The 18,742-nt window shown below is 44.0% G+C and overlaps 1 protein-coding gene across 1 annotated transcript in view; it reads right to left on the bottom strand.

Annotated features, from left to right (window-relative positions):
* The window catches only part of srrm4 (serine/arginine repetitive matrix 4), a 39,333-nt gene that overhangs the window by 4,095 nt on the left and 16,496 nt on the right, over window positions 1–18,742 (bottom strand). Inside the window, exons 2-6 of the mRNA XM_038998559.1 lie at window positions 4,361–4,453; window positions 4,101–4,193; window positions 3,784–3,861; window positions 3,128–3,214; window positions 1,121–1,289 (exon numbers count right to left, since the gene is read on the bottom strand). Coding sequence (XP_038854487.1) covers window positions 1,121–1,289; window positions 3,128–3,214; window positions 3,784–3,861; window positions 4,101–4,193; window positions 4,361–4,453 — 520 coding nt within the window. The remainder of the gene's footprint in view (window positions 1–1,120; window positions 1,290–3,127; window positions 3,215–3,783; window positions 3,862–4,100; window positions 4,194–4,360; window positions 4,454–18,742) is intronic.

The raw sequence follows: 18,742 nt of genomic DNA, 5'->3' as shown, positions 1-18,742 counted from the left end.
AATTAAATCCTGTATAAAATGAATACAAAAAGTGATAAACATAGTACAATTATATTAGATAACCAATTGTAGAAACCCCTCTCAGAAAAAAGGTTTGAGTTTAGAATACAAAGCATGCATCAACGTAGGCCTAGTTTATTACATTTAAATTACAAAACCTGTGGTTTGTGATGTAAAAAAAATCTGGGGTGTAATTAGCATAATTTAATGATCACTGGAGAGAAATGGAATGTATTTCATGCCTCAGCAAGCATGAGACAATGAGTCAACGAACGGACGGTGCTGAGCTGGGTTTCAAATCCAAGCAGTTTCAAGCAATAAAAGAGAGAAACGCCACTTGGCAAAGTTAGATGTTGCCAACCTCCTATTTCGGATCTGAAATACCTGATCAACTACTATCACCCAAGACATAGTTTCTAATACTGCTACAGTGCAGGGCCAATAGCAATTCGTAAACAGTCAATAAGAGTATTGTTTTGATGACAACAATTAGTGATGGGCTTGAGCTCAGGAAAAACAGCTGAATTCAAGAACAAATTAACTGCTACAGTATGTGTTGTAATCTTGCCTGCAGTCAATGTGCTGATCATTTCCTCTCACTCTTGCCCCATTAGCTTTTCACAAAAGAGCTGGAATGCATCCTCGGCACATTATCAATATCTGCCTACCTCCAGCAAGTTCCTCGGGTACTGTTTCTGCTATTTTGGTATTTATTTGATGGTGTTGGTTAGATAAAATGGAAAAACAAGAACAGATGACCTTACCGCTAAACGTGGCGGTCATAGAAAAGAGGTAAGGAAACAACATGATTCAGACAGGCCATGTAAAATCTATTTGATTCTGAAGTGATTGGAATTCACCCACAAAGGACCAAAATTGAATTCGAAAGACCATATCTTCCAAAAATACAATGCATATCTGTGCTATATGCGTGTTTTTATACAGCACAGTATTTCTGGTAGCCATTTTTGATCTTGGGAAAGGACACGGTCCAGTTGCTTTGTTATAAATTCACCGAATGTTTTTGAGATAAGGAGGCAGTTTTACATGGCCTTAATAGAGTAATAAAACTACACCACTGGTACATTTGTTAAGGCTCAGAATCCCGATGAACACTTACGGTGCCAGTAGAAAGGACGGAGCGAAAGATTGGAGTCGTTTTACAGACTGACTTGGCGGCGGACCCCCACTCAAACGCTCTGTGGTCCAGGTGCGCTGTACTAGGGTCCTCCCTCTGGGCAGCTAGGCCTCCCAACACAGGGTGATTCACTGATTTGTGCAGATGATGGCTGTGGACACAGATTTTAAGGAGTAAAAACCTCACTACTTCATCATAGTCTACAAATCAAGCAACACTTGCTTGCCAGCTGACAGTATTTTCTGGCCACAATTGTCTGGACAAAATTGGCATCTGTGCGTGTTAGGGATAGGTTGGGACAAAACCGTTTACTCAAAATAGCACTTATTGTGCAGCGTTGAGAATACACATTTGGCCTCATGTATTCACTAGGTCAATGTTTACTGTTTGAACAACTGTATTCAAATTGACTTCAAATGCAATTTCCCCTCATATTGTGATGAAAGTTGTTTCACCAACCAACCAAAATGATGTTCTAACTGGTTATGGTCTACTTTGCCATTGGAAAAACTGTGTAGGGACAGGGGGACAGAGGGCCAGCTCAGGATATACCCCAGACTGTACAGGAGAACCAGGCATCAGCCTCATAGTGAATGTGATCTAAGGCTGAACAGGGATCAACCCTTATCTGATTACAGACTAATGCCTGCAGCAGCTTGTGTGTGTGTGCGTGTGTGTGTCGGCTTGGCAGAGCTCAGACAAACCGGGTTGATATATAGCCTTACCCTCCGATACGGGCAAACACTGCTAGCACAGATACTGCCACCACCCGAGCTAAGGGGAAGGAGAACTTACACAGCCAGCCTTGCCAAACCATGGCATTTCACATTTCAAAACTAGCTAGAGCTAGAGCTGTGAACACGATCCTGGAGAACTCAGTGGGGTTTTATTGGTGGACCTGACAGTTATACAATTCCAAAATAATTATACAGTTCTGAAATGCAGTTGGTGTATAATCGTTTTCCAGGGGACAGTTGGTATGGAATCCCTGGGTATTGAAAATGATTCTGATTGTTCCCCCCTTGTCTCCCCCTACGACAGAGGATGTATCCCAAATGGCACCCTATTCCCTATATAGTAGTGCACTATATGGGGTCAAACGTTGTGCACTATAAAGGGTATAGGGTGCCATTTGCGACGCAAACAGACTCTCGGCACCTTTCAGTGGAACACGGTCGGTCGGCGTAAAGCTTGCCGCTATTCAATTTCAGTAATGATTTCCTCTGCTGAATATCGCAGGGAAACTCCCAATAATGGAGAGATCCAGAAGGGATTTAAAAGCAATCATCTCTGGTTTAAGATTATTTCAATTTGAAACCTTTGGCTCTCAATTCTGTCTCCCCATGTTACTAGTGTGAATGAATGAGAGAATGAATGGATGAATTCATTAATTCATTAATGAATGAGGGGTGTATGTATGAAAGAGTGGATTATGTCAGATGATGAGTTAATTATTGTAGTGCAGAGGTGACACTAAGGGAGGTCTAATATAATTGTTCGGTCTGTCTTTGAGGATTCAGATGATGAAAATGAAATGATTTATTGTCAGACTACAGTCATATTGAAACTTAACGAAGGCTACAAACTAATGGAAGAGTCAAATGCAAAAACTAAACTGCTCTCCCAAATCATTTAGAACCTATCCTTTCACCTAACCAATCACCTCAAAATCGGAACTCTAGTCCACACCAACTGCAATATTAATCCACCAAATCCATCAAACTCTATCAGCGCCACCGCAACACAGCGATCTGGCCGTATGTCACTCTAATTGAGTGGGCATCGATCTGTGGATGACGTTTCCCAGCCATTTCCTGTGAAGATGTGATAAGGAGGCTACCGCTACACCCGTTACTCGTTCCTATGATCAGACAGTCACCTCTGGCCTATTAGTCATCACTGTGGCATGACCAGACCAGACAAGGCAGGATGCCCGGGGCTGAAAAGATAAATGGCAGCTTCTGTCGCAGTGTTGAGGCTAGGCCTTACCTGCTCTCGGTGCTGGAGGAGCGCCAGGTGGAACTCTCTGACTCTGACCTCCGGTCGTGTCGTCTCCGCTTCGTGTGACTCCGTGAGCTGGAAGAGTAAATGAGAGGAGAGAAGAGAGACCAGGGAATGAGTATTTTCTTAGTAAGGAAGAAATGGCCAAACGTTGCTGTGATGGATATTGCACTTGCTTACTCCTCCGTATTCTGCTTCCCTGATTACTGGCACCAAATCAATATATTTCATATAAAGAAGACAAAATATTGTGGTGGAAAAAGGACAAAAGAAAAAGAAAGAAGTGAGAGCAAGATAAAAAAGGAGATGGAAAGTATATATATATGGAAGGCAGTGGTCTGACATTCTGTAAGCAGTCACACCGTCTGAATCTCGTTCTATGTTCAGCAACGATGCTCGGCTCTGCTTTGCTCACTGCAGCAGAATTATAAATGTTGTCGGTTCATAGCGTGAAATTGGTTTCTTTTACTCTCTTTTGGTAAATTTTCCTCTTTCATTGTGTTTCGTGCTTTCAATCGTGTTTTTCGCTTTCAGAGTGGGTGCTTTCAGCTTCAGAACACAAAATCAGTGCAGTTTCGTCCATACTAGTTGCTTCTCGACATGAATCTAAAGCTCTGAATTGATGGAAAATGACATCAACCAACCTTTTTTTGTGCTTTCGATCACCCTTCCTCTTATGTTTCAAGCTTGAAGAGCTGTGCTTTGTCTTTTTAGAGGTGTACCTGGAAAAGAGAAACAAAAACAAAACGTTGTTGTTGACACTTTCATGTGTGTTCATCCATTTCTTTGACAGAACAGCATACCACTGAAACTTCTGCTTCACTCAAACCTCATATTATACATTTTATAGGGTTTGCCAAAGTAATCTTGCATGCCGGGCTCATGCTGTCTTCTGGTGAAAAAGACCAAAGATACTAATTTCAATACAGATCAACAACAACATTCCATAGAAAGTAGCTACCTGTGGCGTTTGCATTTCTTAGAGCTCTTCTTCTTCTTCTTCTTCTTCTTCTTCTTCTTCTTCCTCACTGGTGACAGGCTGTAGGACGGAGACCTATGACAAAAACCACATAAACAGTTATGACCACACACGTACAAACACACACGTACAAACACACACGTACAAACACACACGTACAAACACACACGTACAAACACACACGTACAACAATAGACCCTTCCACCAGGCCACCAGAGTGCTGGTTCCTTTTATGTACGGACCTTTTCCTCTTCCTCTTTCTCTCCGATTTCCTTTTCTTTTTCTTCCCTTTGGGAGCGTGGGGCCAAGGGGAGAGATCGTCATCAAATGACACACTGGAACAGGAGACAGAGAGACAGGAGACAGGGATTGTTGACATAGTAAATATTTAGTGATGACAGCATTGCCAATGCACTATTTTCATGGTCATGTACAGGAATGTCAAAAATATTTTATTTGGTAGCACATTATGATGTCAAATTTGATTTTTAAGTAAACACAAAGTTCAGTCATAGCCACAGCACTCCTCAGCAGTCAAGACTAGTGGCACAAAAAAAATGTGGCCGAACGGGGTATTACAACTTGACAACTTCCAGAGCCCAAAGCAATCAATTAAGTTAGGGAGTAGTACCTTTTTAGCCCTGATGGATTCTGAGCTTTACATTCCTGCCAGGACCTTACAGGCATGGCATAGCCCCCCCCCCCCTCGCTCTCTCTACTTAGCTCTCTCTCAAATAAATGTATCTCGCTTTCCCTCCCTTTCTCACTCTATCCCCTCTTTTTCCCTCTCCCGCTCACTCTCTCTCTTGCTCTTTCACTCTCTTTTCCTCCCTCTCACCCACCCTCCTCTCCACCTCACACCCTTTCTCCCTCCCCCTCCCTCTCTATCTCCAGCCAAGTAGTCTCTCTCTCTCTCTCTCTCTCTCCCCTAGTCATTGTCTTTCCACCCAGAGCCTTTTAATTAGTCAATAAAGATGGAACTGTTGTCGGAGACCATCTGCCTCTCAGGATGAATGCTCCTGAAAGGTCCACTTCATTTGCTCTCTGCAAATGGCTAATGCATCAGGGCGACGAGGCCCTTTTAAGCACTACAGACTCCTTAAATTGGCCTTTCAGGTAGAGACAGAGGTAGATGGTAGAAGGGAGGGAGAGGGGGAGGGAGTGAGAGAGAAATATAGAGAGAGGGAGAGACGGTAAAGAAGGGAGGAATTGTGAGAGAGCGATAGAGAGAAGCGTGAGACAGAGAGAGATGCCAAGGAAAGGGCCTTTAACTGCAATTTATTTGGGCAGCCTTGCCTTGGCTTCAATAATGAGGTAGAAAATGAGCATTATCTGGGTGTCTGGAGGAGATGAAATTAGATGGTTAAATTATGTAGGACTCGCTGTCGTAAATATTTCTGGCAAACAAGGTGGAGCTGAGAGAGACTGCAGTCACAGGTGAGTCACTGTTAATCACGCACAGGCACAGACACACACACACACAAACACACACACAGACGCAGGCACGTACGCATACATGCCCATTTGCCAACACAATTCCATACACACAAAAAATATATTTCTCTAAAATGTTGTGAACAAATTTGTTTACATCCCTGTTAGTGAGCATTTCTCCTTTTCCAAGATAGTCCATCCTCCTGACAGGTGTGGCATATCAAGGAGCTGATTAAACAGCATGATCATTACACAGGTGCACCTTGTGCTGGGGACAATAAAAGGCCACTCTAAAATTTGAACTTTTGTCACACAACACAATGCCACAGGTGTCAAGTTTTGAGGCAGTGTGCATTTGGTATGCTGACGGCAGGAATGTCCACCAGAGCTGTAACCAGATAATTTAATGTTAATTTCTCTACCATAAGGCGCCTCCAATGTCATTTTAGAGAATTTGTCAGTACGTCCAATCAGCCTCACAACCATGTATGGCATTGTGTGGGCAAGCAGTTTACTGATGTCAACCATGTGAACAGAGTGCCCCATGGTGGCGGTGGGGTTATGGTATGGGCAGGCATACGCTACGGACAACAAACACAATTGCATTTTAGCAATGGCAATTTGAATGCACAGAGATACCTTGACGAGATCCTAAGGCCCATTGTCGTGCCATTCATCCCCCACCATCACCTCATGTTTCAGCATGATAATGCATGGCCCTATCAACAAGGATCTGTGCCAGTTTCCGCCAATATCCAGCAACTTCGCACAGCCATTGAAGAGGAGTGGGACAACATTCCACAGGCCACAATCAACAGCCTAATCAACTCTATGTGAAGGAGATGTGTTGTGCTGCATGATGCAAATGCTGGTCACACCAGATACTTCCTGTTTTGTTTTTTATCCACGCCCCTTCTCTGTGACCAACAGATGTATATAATCTTTGAAACTGTTACACGTTGCGTTTATATTTTTGTTCCGTATAGATGTGAAATATGTAAAGTGCGTGATCAGATTTGTCAAAACACTGTTGATTTACAAATGAGCTCCCTTTTACGTCACCTACTGAATAGTGTAAACACACGTAGTCTAACAGCATCTGAGTGGCTCCAAACATCATGCTGCGATGCAACAGAGCACTCAGCGAGCAACTGAGGGATATGATAGAGGCATAAATGCCACTCCAGCAGAAAACCCATTAGATCATATGACAACACAGTCTGTGTGTCTGTGTGTGTCTGTGTGTGTGTCTGTGTGTGTGTGTGTGTGTGTGTGTGTGTGTGTGTGTGTGTGTGTGTGTGTGTGTGTTTGTGTGTGACCGACTGCAGTCTATATCGTTCCTTCTCTCAGATGAAAACGTATGTGGGCAGACAATACCTCCCCGTCCTTCCCTCCGGGAATGCCAAGCCTTGCTGTGTCTGTCCGTTTAGTACACTCGTGCACGCGTACACACACATACACGGACAAACGCACACACACACCATTACATGTAGATGGAACGCGGCCGTCTGTCTCAGCAGAATTAACGATGTCGGTTGGAGGCTGCATTGGATAGCATTAAAAATTAGCAGCTGAAATACATTAAGGGCTGATTATAGGGAAGGAACCAAAGTACCGTCTCGGTAATGAGAAAGCTTTGTTACTCATTAACACTTCTCTCCCACTAACTCCATCCCTGCAGAAGAAAGAAACCATTTGCATCTCGCTCAGTAGTAAAAATGAGGAGGAAAGTTTACCTTAACCACTGATCCACAGTAAGATTAATTATCATCCACCGTATGGTTTAGGTTAGGATTGGGGACTGATAATCTAATCCTAGACCTGTAGTTAAGTGTAAATTCTGGTTTGGCACTGGGGAGGATATGGTGATTGAATAAAATAAAGATGGATGAAAAATTCATATTCCCTTCCACTGAAGCAACGTTAGCTACTTCTTCCTTGAGGATCAACAGCTAATCAAAATGTACAGTTGAAGTCGGAAGTTTACATACACCTTAGCCAAACACATTTCAACTCAGTTTTTCACAATTCCTGACATGTAATCCTAGTAACAATTCCCTGTCTTAGGTCAGTTAGGATCATCACTTTGTTTGAAATGTCAGAATAATAGAGAGAATTATTTATTTCAGCTTCTATTTCTTTCATCACATTCCCAGTGGGTCAGAAGTTTACATACACTCAATTAGTATTTGGTAGCATTGCCTTTAAATTGTTTAACTTGGGTCACACCCTTTGGGTAGCCTTCCACAAACTTCCCACAATAAGTTGGGTGAAATTTGGCCCATTCCTCCTGACAGAGCTAGTGTAACTGAGTCAGGTTTATAGGCCTCCTTCCTCGCACATGCTTTTTCAGTTCTGCCCACAAATTTTCTATAGGATTGAGGTCAGGGCTTTGTGATGGCCACTCCAATACCTTGACTTTGTTGTCCTTAAGCCATTTTGCCACAACTTTGGAAGTATGCTTGGGGTCATTGTCCATTTGGAAGACCCATTTGCGACCAAGCTTTAACTTCCTGACTGATGTCTTGAGATGTTGCTTCAATATATCCACATAATTTTGCTTCCTCAGGATGCCATCTATTTTGTGAAGTGCACCAGTCCCTCCTGCAGCAAGCACCCCCACAACATGATTGCCACCCCCATGATTCACGGTTGGGATGGTGTTCTTCGGCTTGCAAGCCTCCCCCTTTTTCCTCCAAACATAACGATGGTCATTATGGCCAAACAGTTCTATTTTTGTTTCATCAGACCAGAGGACATTTCTTCAAAAAGTACGATCTTTGTCCCCATGTGCAGTTGCAAACCGTAGTCTGGCTTTTCATGGCGGTTTTGGAGCAGTGGCTTCTTCCTTGCTGAGCGGCCTTTCAGGTTATGTCGATATAGGACTCGATTTACTGTGGATATAGATACTTTTGTACCTGTTTCCTCCAGCATCTTCACAAGGTCCTTTGCTGTTGTTCTGGGATTGATTTGCACTTTTCGCACCAAAGTACGTTCATCTCTAGGAGACAGAACGCGTCTCCTTCCTGAGCGGTATGATGGCTGCGTGGTCCCATGGTGTTTATACTTGCGTACTATTGTTTGTACAGATGAACGTGGTACCTTCAGGCGTTTGGAAATTGCTCCCAAGGTTGAAGTAGACTTGTGGAGGTCTACATTTTTTTTCTGAGGTCTTGGGTGATTTCTTTTGGTTTTCCCATGATGTCAAGCAAAGAGGCACTGAGTTTGAAGGTAGGCCTTGAAATACATACACAGGTACACCTCCAATTGACTCAAATGGTGTCAATTAACCTATCAGAAGCTTCTAAAGCCATCATTTTCTGGAATTTTCCAAGCTGTTTAAAGGCACAGTCAACTTAGTGTGTGTAAACTTCTGACCCTCTGGAATTGTGATACAGTGAATTCTAAGTGAAATAATCTGTCTGTAATCAATTGTTGGAAAAATTACTTGTGTCATGCACAAAGTAGATGTCCTAACCGACTAGCCAAAACTATAGTTTGTTAACAAGAAATTTGTGGAGTGGTTGAAAAACAAGTTAATGACTCCAACCTAAGTGTATGTAAACTTCCAACTTCAACTGTAGCTAGCTATATGTATATCATTAGCAGCTAGCTAGCCATCTACAGAAATAACAGCAGTTAGAGCTCATTTCCACAGACTGTCACTGTTACAACAGATTTTTCGAAGGTAAGTTGGTCGATGTCAGTCAGCAGTTTTGCCGTCATAGCTCTGTGTATTTCCTGCATGTTCCCGGGCTACCCCTGTTCCCCGCTGTGTGATGTTTGCTGGTGCTGTGGGGTGGGACTCTAATGATTGTGGTGTCAGGTTTGGTTTTAGCTTCTGTCCTTTCTCCTCAGCGCTTTGACCTTCAGGGCACAGTCGGGATAAACAGGCCTCTGATGGAGGCCATTACTTCTAGCTGTCAGATACTGATGCACACAGCCAGGGCAAGGTTTATAGCCGCTCCCTATTCCCGGGAAGCAATGTGGTGAGAGGTCCACAACTACACTGTTTATACCTATCCAGACTACTGGTGCGGTTTACAACTGGTCCAGATTCCCTCCCTAGCCTTTCCACTTGGCCCTTCCCTTAAATGCAAATCTGTAAGGTGGAAGCAATATGGTGAAAGCACCATCACTACACTGCTTATACCTATCCAGACCCTTCAGATGGGCAAACATTGTAATGTTAGGGCCAAGGGAAGGGGTTGGAAGTGAATTGGGACTGCCCGTGTGTTATTTCTACCTGTCAGCTATTGATGCACAGCCATGATATAGCTGCCTGGTTGCCCAATAAAAACACTCAATACAGAAGCAGGGATAGCTAAGGCCAAGACTTTTTATTAGCCGTTACTAGGGCCGGGAGTTTGTCCTCCTGACCAGGCCAAACTCCTGGCCATAGTTATTATGCAAAACACAGTTTGCTCTTTTTAAAGTCAAGTTCTTAACCACAGCCCTACAAAGTGCTTTTATCCATACGCTTCTCTTGTGTAAAAAGCGTGATCATAATCGTCAGAAGCACATCAGAGACTACTTTTTCTCTTTATGTTAAGCTTTAAACCAAAGTGCAGCTGCAGCTGTTCTTTAAAGTTCAACGAGCCAGTCTATGATTTCCACTGCTTATGATCCCGGTAACACTTAAGATGTCTTCTCCCGTGTTTTACATATCGGCTACCGCCTCCAGCTGTATTACCATGCCGGCTTTGAAGGTGTCTGAAGACTTATTCCAGCTTTAAAATATCTGACCAAATTGATTTTCTCACCTTAAAATGACATAGCAAAGGATTCTGTCTGCTTCCCAAATGGGACCCTATTCCCTATATCAGGTTTCTCCAACTGGCGTCCCACGGGCCAAATTTAAGCAACACATAATACAAATATATATGTGATCGTATACAAACGTTATCAAGGTTTGAAATTATTATGTTTTAGTCAAATATTTTATCTGTTAGGGCTTCTTGCGGTCAATTTGCAGTCTACAAATGATTTGTTATTATGTTCCGGCCCCATGAGCATCCGCACAATAAAAAAATTGTCCCGTGGCTGAATCTAGTTAATGATCCCTGCCCTATTTAGTTCACCACTTTTGAATAGGGCCCATTGGGCTCTGGGTCAAAAGTAGGGCACTATTGTGAATAGGGTGCCATTTGGGAGGTACAGACTATTCTTGAGGTGTGAAGGAAAGGAAACTAGTGGGTTGGATGGTGGCGGGTAGAGAGGGTAGGGCGTGTAGGGGGTGTCCATGAAAGGGGAGAACCAACAGTCACTGTGCTCAAAATATTTCACAACACCTTTGTGTTTTGCACTGTGCCGGGGCTGATAACACTGTTTACGTCCCTCTCAGCACGACGCACCAGGAAGCTGAGATTACCTCTGTCTTCAGAGAGAGTCTGGGTCTGTGTCCCAAATCAAACCTTATTCCCTATATAATACACTTCTTTTGGTCAAAAGTAGTGCAACATGTAAGGAATAGCATGCCCTTTGGGACGTAGACAGGGAGAGAATCCCCCAAGGTGTATTCTGGATATTCGTAGCTTTATCCCCCATGCAACACTTGATCACAAACAAGGCTGTTCAAACGTTTGTGCCAAAGAAAGCTGGATAATAGTGTAAAAAGTGGAAGGCAAATGTTTAATTCTCAAACCTCCTTATCATCTACAAAGACCGTTCACCTTCAAAGACTTCCCTTCTTCACCATTTGAAATGCTGAAATAGAAGTGGCAAGTGCTTGAAATTGAAATTGATCACCCCCCCCCCAATCCCAAATTGAAATTGAGCCCCCATACAAGCTACGCTGAAGCAATGCTTGTACAATCCAGTCATTTATTTGGTGGAGCTGCGACTGCAAGACAGAGAGGCACTCACCACCGCGTCCGATGATAGCTGCTATGTTTGTGTCGTCCTATGTCTCTAATGCATCCATTTCTGTCTGTGGTTGTGTCCACCTTGGTGTCCGCTACTTCCCCTTTTCTCTCATCGGCTTTGAGTGGCTGGCAGGTTGTTGTCTCCGTGCTGTGGATTGATAGAAAAGAAGAAGAATGGATTTAGTCTCTCTCTCTCTCTCTCTCTCTCTCTCTCTCTCTCTCTCTCTCTCTCTCTCTCTCTCTCTCTCTCTCTCTCTCTCTCTCTCTCTCTCTCTCTCTCTCTCTCTCTCTCTCTCTCTCTCTCTCTCTCTCTCTCTCTCTCTCTTTGTTGTTGTCAGCTGCACGTGACTCTCTGGAACACATTCCATTTGAAATATTCTCAGAATATGAACTGTTAGCTGTTTTCATTATACCGTTTGAAATGCATTGATGCATCACTTTATTTCTCCTCCTTTCACTCACTCCACAGGATGTTTTTCTTCTTCTATTTTTCCCACCCAGACCCTGGCTGCGTACTAAATGGCACCCTATTCCCTATATAGTGCACTACTTTTGACCAGAGCCACATGGGTCTTGGTCAAAAGTAATGCTCTACAGCTCCTGGAGGCCAGCTAGAGGCCAGCTATTCTCCATTCAAATGAGCTGTCAGTTGAAATGCAGTTATTTACATGCTTCAGTTGACCTGACATTCTCTGCAATTATTTTCTGCATCTCGAGGTCTCGAGGTTGGCAGGCGTAGCAATGGGGAGGCGTTGGCAAGTGGAACAGTGGAACAGTTAAGCACAGACAGAGGCAGAGCACCTTGAGCTTGTCCTTCCATAGGGATGAAGAAACTACCACTTATACTCATTGCATAGTAGCAACTATCAGACCCAAAAGCTAAAACAATTCAATCACATTTTATCACCGTGCTATATTACTATGCTCTCTTACTCACAGATTTACCACTTCATTCTCCCAACATGTAGAATGGAAACAGTGTTATGGAAATAAGTAATGTAGTAATGAATGTAATGAATGAATATAACAGCACTCCAATACATGCATTTCCATTTAACTATGCACTTAACTATGGACGATCATGATTTGGACACAAAGCTACTGTACCGTTTCCTATAAAATTTTGTATTAAAATCATATGAAAATTATTTAGCCTTTTTTTGCATTGACTCCTACAGTCTTGGCTTCATCACAATATCAAACCTATGTAACATGACTGTCCAGATATAAGTACACTACTTTCCCATAGGGCTCTGGTCAAAAGTACCACACTATATAGGGAATAGGGTGACATTAGAGACACAGACTTCTCTGTGCCCTTTCCTTATTACCATACTGTGTTTTAGTCATGGGAGATTGAAGCGTAATTATACATCTTCCTCCTTTCGAGCGTCTCTGTCTGATTGTAATGAGAAGATAATCAGGAGCTGAGATTAAGACTTGATTGCCTCTTCTCCTTCCGCTCAGAGCTTTCTGCTTTCTCTCTCTCCCACCTCGGTATTATAGACTGAGGGCCACACACACACAGAAAAAAACCACACACCCACTCACAAGCAATTACAGTGAGCGAGTGTACACGTACACACACGTAGGCACGCACACCGTCTGTACAGCCTGTAGTGTCAAACTAATAATGTAAAAGTGCAGGCTGTCTCCATCACGGTGGTGAGTTTTCAAGGTGATGGGTGAAATGAAGACAGCTGACGCTTGCTGGGTTGGGTGATTAACATGATCAAGGAATCAAGGGAAGGAGACTGAGGCTGATAGAGGAAATGAATATTTCAATACGAACTAGATGATGATTAATTAATTTTTTATTCTGTTAGGAGAAAAAGTAGATCCTATTTGTTCTCTAGATTGCTATTGGCATTGACGTCATGGACCAGTTTTTATTCCGAAGGCGCTGTGATGGAATATCTTTCCAGAATTGTCTTGTATTTGAAGAGGAATTATGTGGCCTGTAATCCTCGGGAATTCTGACAGAACCTGAATTTGTTTACCCCGAGACAGGTAGAAGACGGGTACAGGTGTGGAATCTTAATTTGTTGGTGTGGTATCTTAAATGAGCCTCATGATTTACATAAATTCACTGAAAACACAAATTCCTCTTTCTCTCTCGCTCTCTCAAACCAGACAGAATAAATGTCCCACTACTGTACGTCCTACTACTGCGACATTCAAATGTACAAAAAAATATCTCAAATGTCGCCATACACATCAACAATCGTCATTTTATATAGCTTACTAACACAAGATAGATATTGGTCTCCACTACGACATAGAGTGCCTTCGGAAATTATTCAGACCCCATGACTTTTTCCACATTTTGTTACGTTAGAGCCTTATTCTTAAATGGATTACATTTTTTTTAAATCATCAACAATTTACACACAATACCCCATAATGACAAAGCAAAAACAGTTAAACCCCCCCAGAAATGCCTTATTTACATAAGTATTCAGACCCTTTACTATGAGACTCGAAATTGAGCTCAGGCGCATCCTGTTTCCATTGATCATCCTTGAGATGTTTCTACAACTTAATTGAAGTCCACCTGTGGTAAATTCTATTGATTGGACATGATTTGGAAAGGCACACACCTGTCTATATAAGGTCCCACAGTTGACAGTGCATGTCAGAGCAAAAACCAAGCCATGAGGTTGAAGGAATTGTCTGTAGATCTCCGAGACAGGATTGTGTGGAGGCACAGATCTGGGGAAGGGTACAGTCCCAAAACATTTATGCAGCATTGAACACAGTGGCCCCCATCATTCTTAAATGGAAGATGTTTGGCACCACCAAGGCTCTTCCTAGAGCTGGCCGGGCTCTAAACAGAGTCTATAAAACATTAGGAACACCTGCTCTGTTCATGATATACTGTAGACTGATCAGGTGAATCCAGGTGAAAGCTATAATCCCTTATTGGTGTCATGGAGACAGGTTAAAGAATAATTTTTAAGCTTGAGACAAAGATTGTGTATGTGTGCCATTCAGAGGGTGAATGGGCAAAACAAAAGATTTAAGTGCCTTTGAACAGGGTATGGTAGTAGGTGCCAGGCACATGGGTTTGAGTGTGTCAAGAACTGCAACGCTGCTGTAAAGCCTGTGTGTATCAAGAATGGTCCATCACCTAAAGGACATCCAGACAACTTGACACAACTGGGGGAAGCATTGGCTTCAACATGGGCCAGCATCCCTGTGGAACGCTTATGACACTTTGTAGAGTCCATGCCCCGACGAATTGAGGCTGTTCTGAGGGTTAAACGGGGTGCAACCCAATATTAGGAAGGTGTTCCTAATGTTTTGTACACTAAGTGTAGCTTACTGTAGCCTAACAAAACACTTTTTCCAGTAGGAATGATCCATTTTTAAAAATATAATCAAATCCTCCTGCTGCAGGATTATTTTCTTTCTGCGGCAAAACTGGTCAAATTAAGTTCCAATATCTGTAAGAGGAATTATACGTTGGACAGGAGTTGGTCAAAACCTGCAAAAAGGTGAAAACTGTTTAGGGGTTATATAGGGCAGTATGGAACAATAAAAAGGTTCTTATGCCATGAAGAGCTATATATATTTTTTAATGTAGATATCCAACATGACCCACCCTCATAATTAGAAAGAATACCCTGACAGAGATGGTATTACAAAGGTATGTCAGTTTTGGGTCATACATTCCTTCAAGACATTCGTTTTCCCAAATAAAGATGAACACAATCATCCTTTTCTGCTTGAAATCCTATCATACTAATGATATACTCTAATGATATTCTGTATTCTTAATTTGAGCCAGTTTGCTACAGCAGGAAAATAATCCTGCAGCAAAAGGAAATATCAGGAATCAAGGTAAGACCCAAGTGCAGACTGTGTGAAGTAACAATGTTTATTGTAACCACAGGGGCAGGCAAACGACAGGTCAAGGCAGGCAGGGGTTGATAATCCAGAGCAGAGCCCAAGGTACAGGCGGGCTCAGGTCAGGCAGAGGTCGTAATCCAGAGGTGGAGCAAAGATACCAGACAGCAGGCAGGCTCAGGGTCAGAGATTGGTCAGGCGGGCGGGTAAAGGGTCCGGACAGGCAAAGGTCAAAAACCAGGAGGATGAGAAAAAGAGAGACTAGGGACAAACAAGAGCTGAGAAAAAACACTGGTAGTGTCACGTTCGTTGACGGAAGAATCAGACCAAGGTGCAGCGTGGTAAGCGTACATCATTTTATTTGATGAACACGAAACAAATCCATAAACTACAACCGAACGTGAAGCTACATGCAGTGCAGAAAGCACTGGAGACTCTGGACTGCAGACCGCTGCTAGAGACTCTGGACTGCAGACCGTCTCTGGAGGCTCTGGGCCATGAATCATCACTGGAGGCTCCGGGCCGTGGATCATCACTGGAGGCTCCGGGCCATGGATCATCACTGGAGGCTTCGGGCCATGGATCATCACTGGAGGCTTCGGGCCATGGATCATCACTGGATGCTTCGGACTGGGAACCCTCACAGGAGGCTCCGGGCTGCGGAGGCGCACTGGAAGCCTGGTGCGTGGAGTCGGCACAGGGCGTACCAGGCTGGGGAGACGCACTGGAGACGGGGTGCGTGGAGCAGGCACAGGGCGTACCAGGCTGGAGAGATGCACTGGATGCCGGGTGCGTGGAGCTGGCAAAGGACATACTGGGCCGTGGAGGCGCACTGGAGGTCTGGAGCGTAGAGCTGACACAACCCATCCTGGCTGGATGCTCACTTTAGCCCGGCAGGTGCGGGGCGCTGGCACAGGACGCACTGGGCTGTGAAGGCGCACTGGAAACACAATGCGTAGAGCCGGCGCAGGATATCCTGGTCCGAGGAGGCGTACTGGAGACCAGGAGCGCTGAGCCTGCACAACCCGTCCTGGCTGGGTGCTCATTTTCACACGGCAAGTGCGGGGAGCTGGCACCGAGCGCACCGGGCTGTGAATGCGCACTGGAGACGCAGTGCGTATCACCGCATAACATGGTGCCTGAACGGTCACACGCTCCTTAAAGCGAGTGCGGGGAGTTGGCTCTAGTCTGAAAACTGGCTCCGCCAACCACCCCGTGTGCCCCCCCAAACATTTTTTGGGGCTGCCTCTCGTGCTTGCGTTGTGGTTGCGAACCCTGGAGTCGTCGTTGATCCTCCTTCGCTGCCTCCACCTGCTTCCATGGCAGGGTCTTGTCCCCTGCCATAACCTCCTCCCATGTCCATGATGTCCTCCCTTTTCTCCCAGGACCAGGATCCCTGCTCCTCCTGGCCACGCTGCTTGGTCCTTTGGTGGTGGGATCTTCTGTTACGCCCGTTGACAGAAGAATCAGACCAAGGTGCAGCGTGGTAAGCGTACATCCTTTTATTTGATGAACACGAAACAAAACAATAAACTACAACCGAACGTGAAGCTACATGCAGTGCAGAACGCAACTACACACAAACAAGATCCCACAAACTAAAGGTGGAAAAAAGGCTACCTAAGTATGATCCCCAATCAGAGACAACGATAGACAGCTACCTCTGATTGGGAACCATACCCGTCCAACAAAGAAATAGAAAAACTAGAATACCCACCCAAATCACACCCTGACCTAACCAAATAGAGAAATAAAAAGGCTCTCTAATTTCAGGGCGTGACAGGTAGGCTTGAACAAACAAGACAAACTGGCAACAGACAGACAGAAAACACAGGTACACCTGGAGTGGGGTGGAAACAAGCACAAGGACAGGTGAAACAGATCAGGGTGTGACAGAAAATGTGAATTATTATCTAGATTTTAATTCATGGACATCTTTTGTAGGGGTTGATACATTTTTTGTTTGTGCAAATCAAGTCTGACATTTTCAATGGAAATTACAAACTTTAGAAGCCAATTTAAACCTTCAATACACTACTGCTGTTCCGGGAAAATTCTCAGCAACAAAAATGCTGCTCTGACAGCTGGTGCTTAAAGCTAGTGAGGGAGATATGAGTCTCCAGCTTCAGAGATTTTTGCAGTTCGTTCCAGTCATTGGCAGCAGAGAACTGGAAGGAAAGACGACCAAAGGAGGAATTGGCTTTGGGGGTGACCAGTGAGATATACCTGCTGGAGCGCGTGCTAAGAGTGGGTGCTGCTATGGTGACCAGTGAGCTGAGATAAGGCGGGGCTTTACCTAGCAGAGACTTGTAGATAACCTGTAGCCAGTGGGTTTGGCGACGAGTATGAAGCGAGGGCCAACCAACGAGAGCGTACAGGTCGCAATGGTGGGTAGTGTATGGGGCTTTGGTGCCAAAACGGATGACACTGTGATAGACTGCATCCAGTTTGTTGAGTAGAGTGTTGGAGGCTATTTTATAGATGACATCACCGAAGTCGAGGATCGGTAGGATGGTCAATTTTACGAGGGTTTGTTTGGCAGGATGAGTGAAGGATGCTTTGTTGCGATATAGGAAGCCGATTCTAGATTTAATTTTGGATTGGAGATGCTTAATGTGAGTCTGGAAGGAGAGTTTACAGTCTAACCAGACACCTAGGTATTTGTAGTTGTCCACGTATTCTAAGTCAGAGCCGTCCAGAGTAGTGATGCTAGACGGGCGAGCAGGTGCGGGCAGTGATCGGTTGAATAGCATGCATTTAGTTTTACTTGCGTTTAAGAGCAGTTAGAGGCCACAGAAGGAGAGTTGTATGGCATTGAAGCTCGTCTGAATCCTACATATACATTCCCAAATAAAGATGAACACAGTCATCCAATCATACAAATGACATACTCTAATGATATTATATATAATCATATGCAATCTCTGCTTTTGTGGAACACTTATAGAAGGGGTATAACCAGGCTGACTGTGGCTTAGCTTTGTTGTTGTCTTTATCAGAGTGACTCATGCTTCCTGGAACAGTGGCATAGGCCCCTGTGCTCTGTTGCTTCGTTATGTAGTACTGCTGCTATTGTGGTGTATCATGTGGAAGAGGGGGAAAGCAACAACAGATGGAGCAGAATCTACATTACAAACAGGAGAGAGGAGCTTAAAGGGGGCATTACTTTCACCTCAGCAAACTCCCCAGGGTCAGAGAGAGAGAGAGAGACAGAGAGAGAGAGCAAAAGAGTGTGTATGAAGGGGGAGGCTTCGGGGGATGGCGTGTGTGCGTGCATTCTTACATGCATTATTGTGTCTGTGTACAGAAATTAACAATCTATTACAGTGTATTATTCTGTAAGTAAATCTATGACACTCCATTTAGTATGATATATTACGTTATGTTACATTATGAATGGATTAGCAATAGTGCAATATCATATGCTTTATAGGGCATATAGTGTCATACGTCTTACCCGGTCGTGCAATACGAATT

This window comes from Salvelinus namaycush, chromosome 1, assembly GCF_016432855.1.
Source record: "Salvelinus namaycush isolate Seneca chromosome 1, SaNama_1.0, whole genome shotgun sequence".
Classification (NCBI taxonomy): domain Eukaryota; kingdom Metazoa; phylum Chordata; class Actinopteri; order Salmoniformes; family Salmonidae; genus Salvelinus; species Salvelinus namaycush.
Note: the sequence above shows the minus strand (reverse complement) of the source record. Positions and strands in the feature narration are given on the sequence as shown.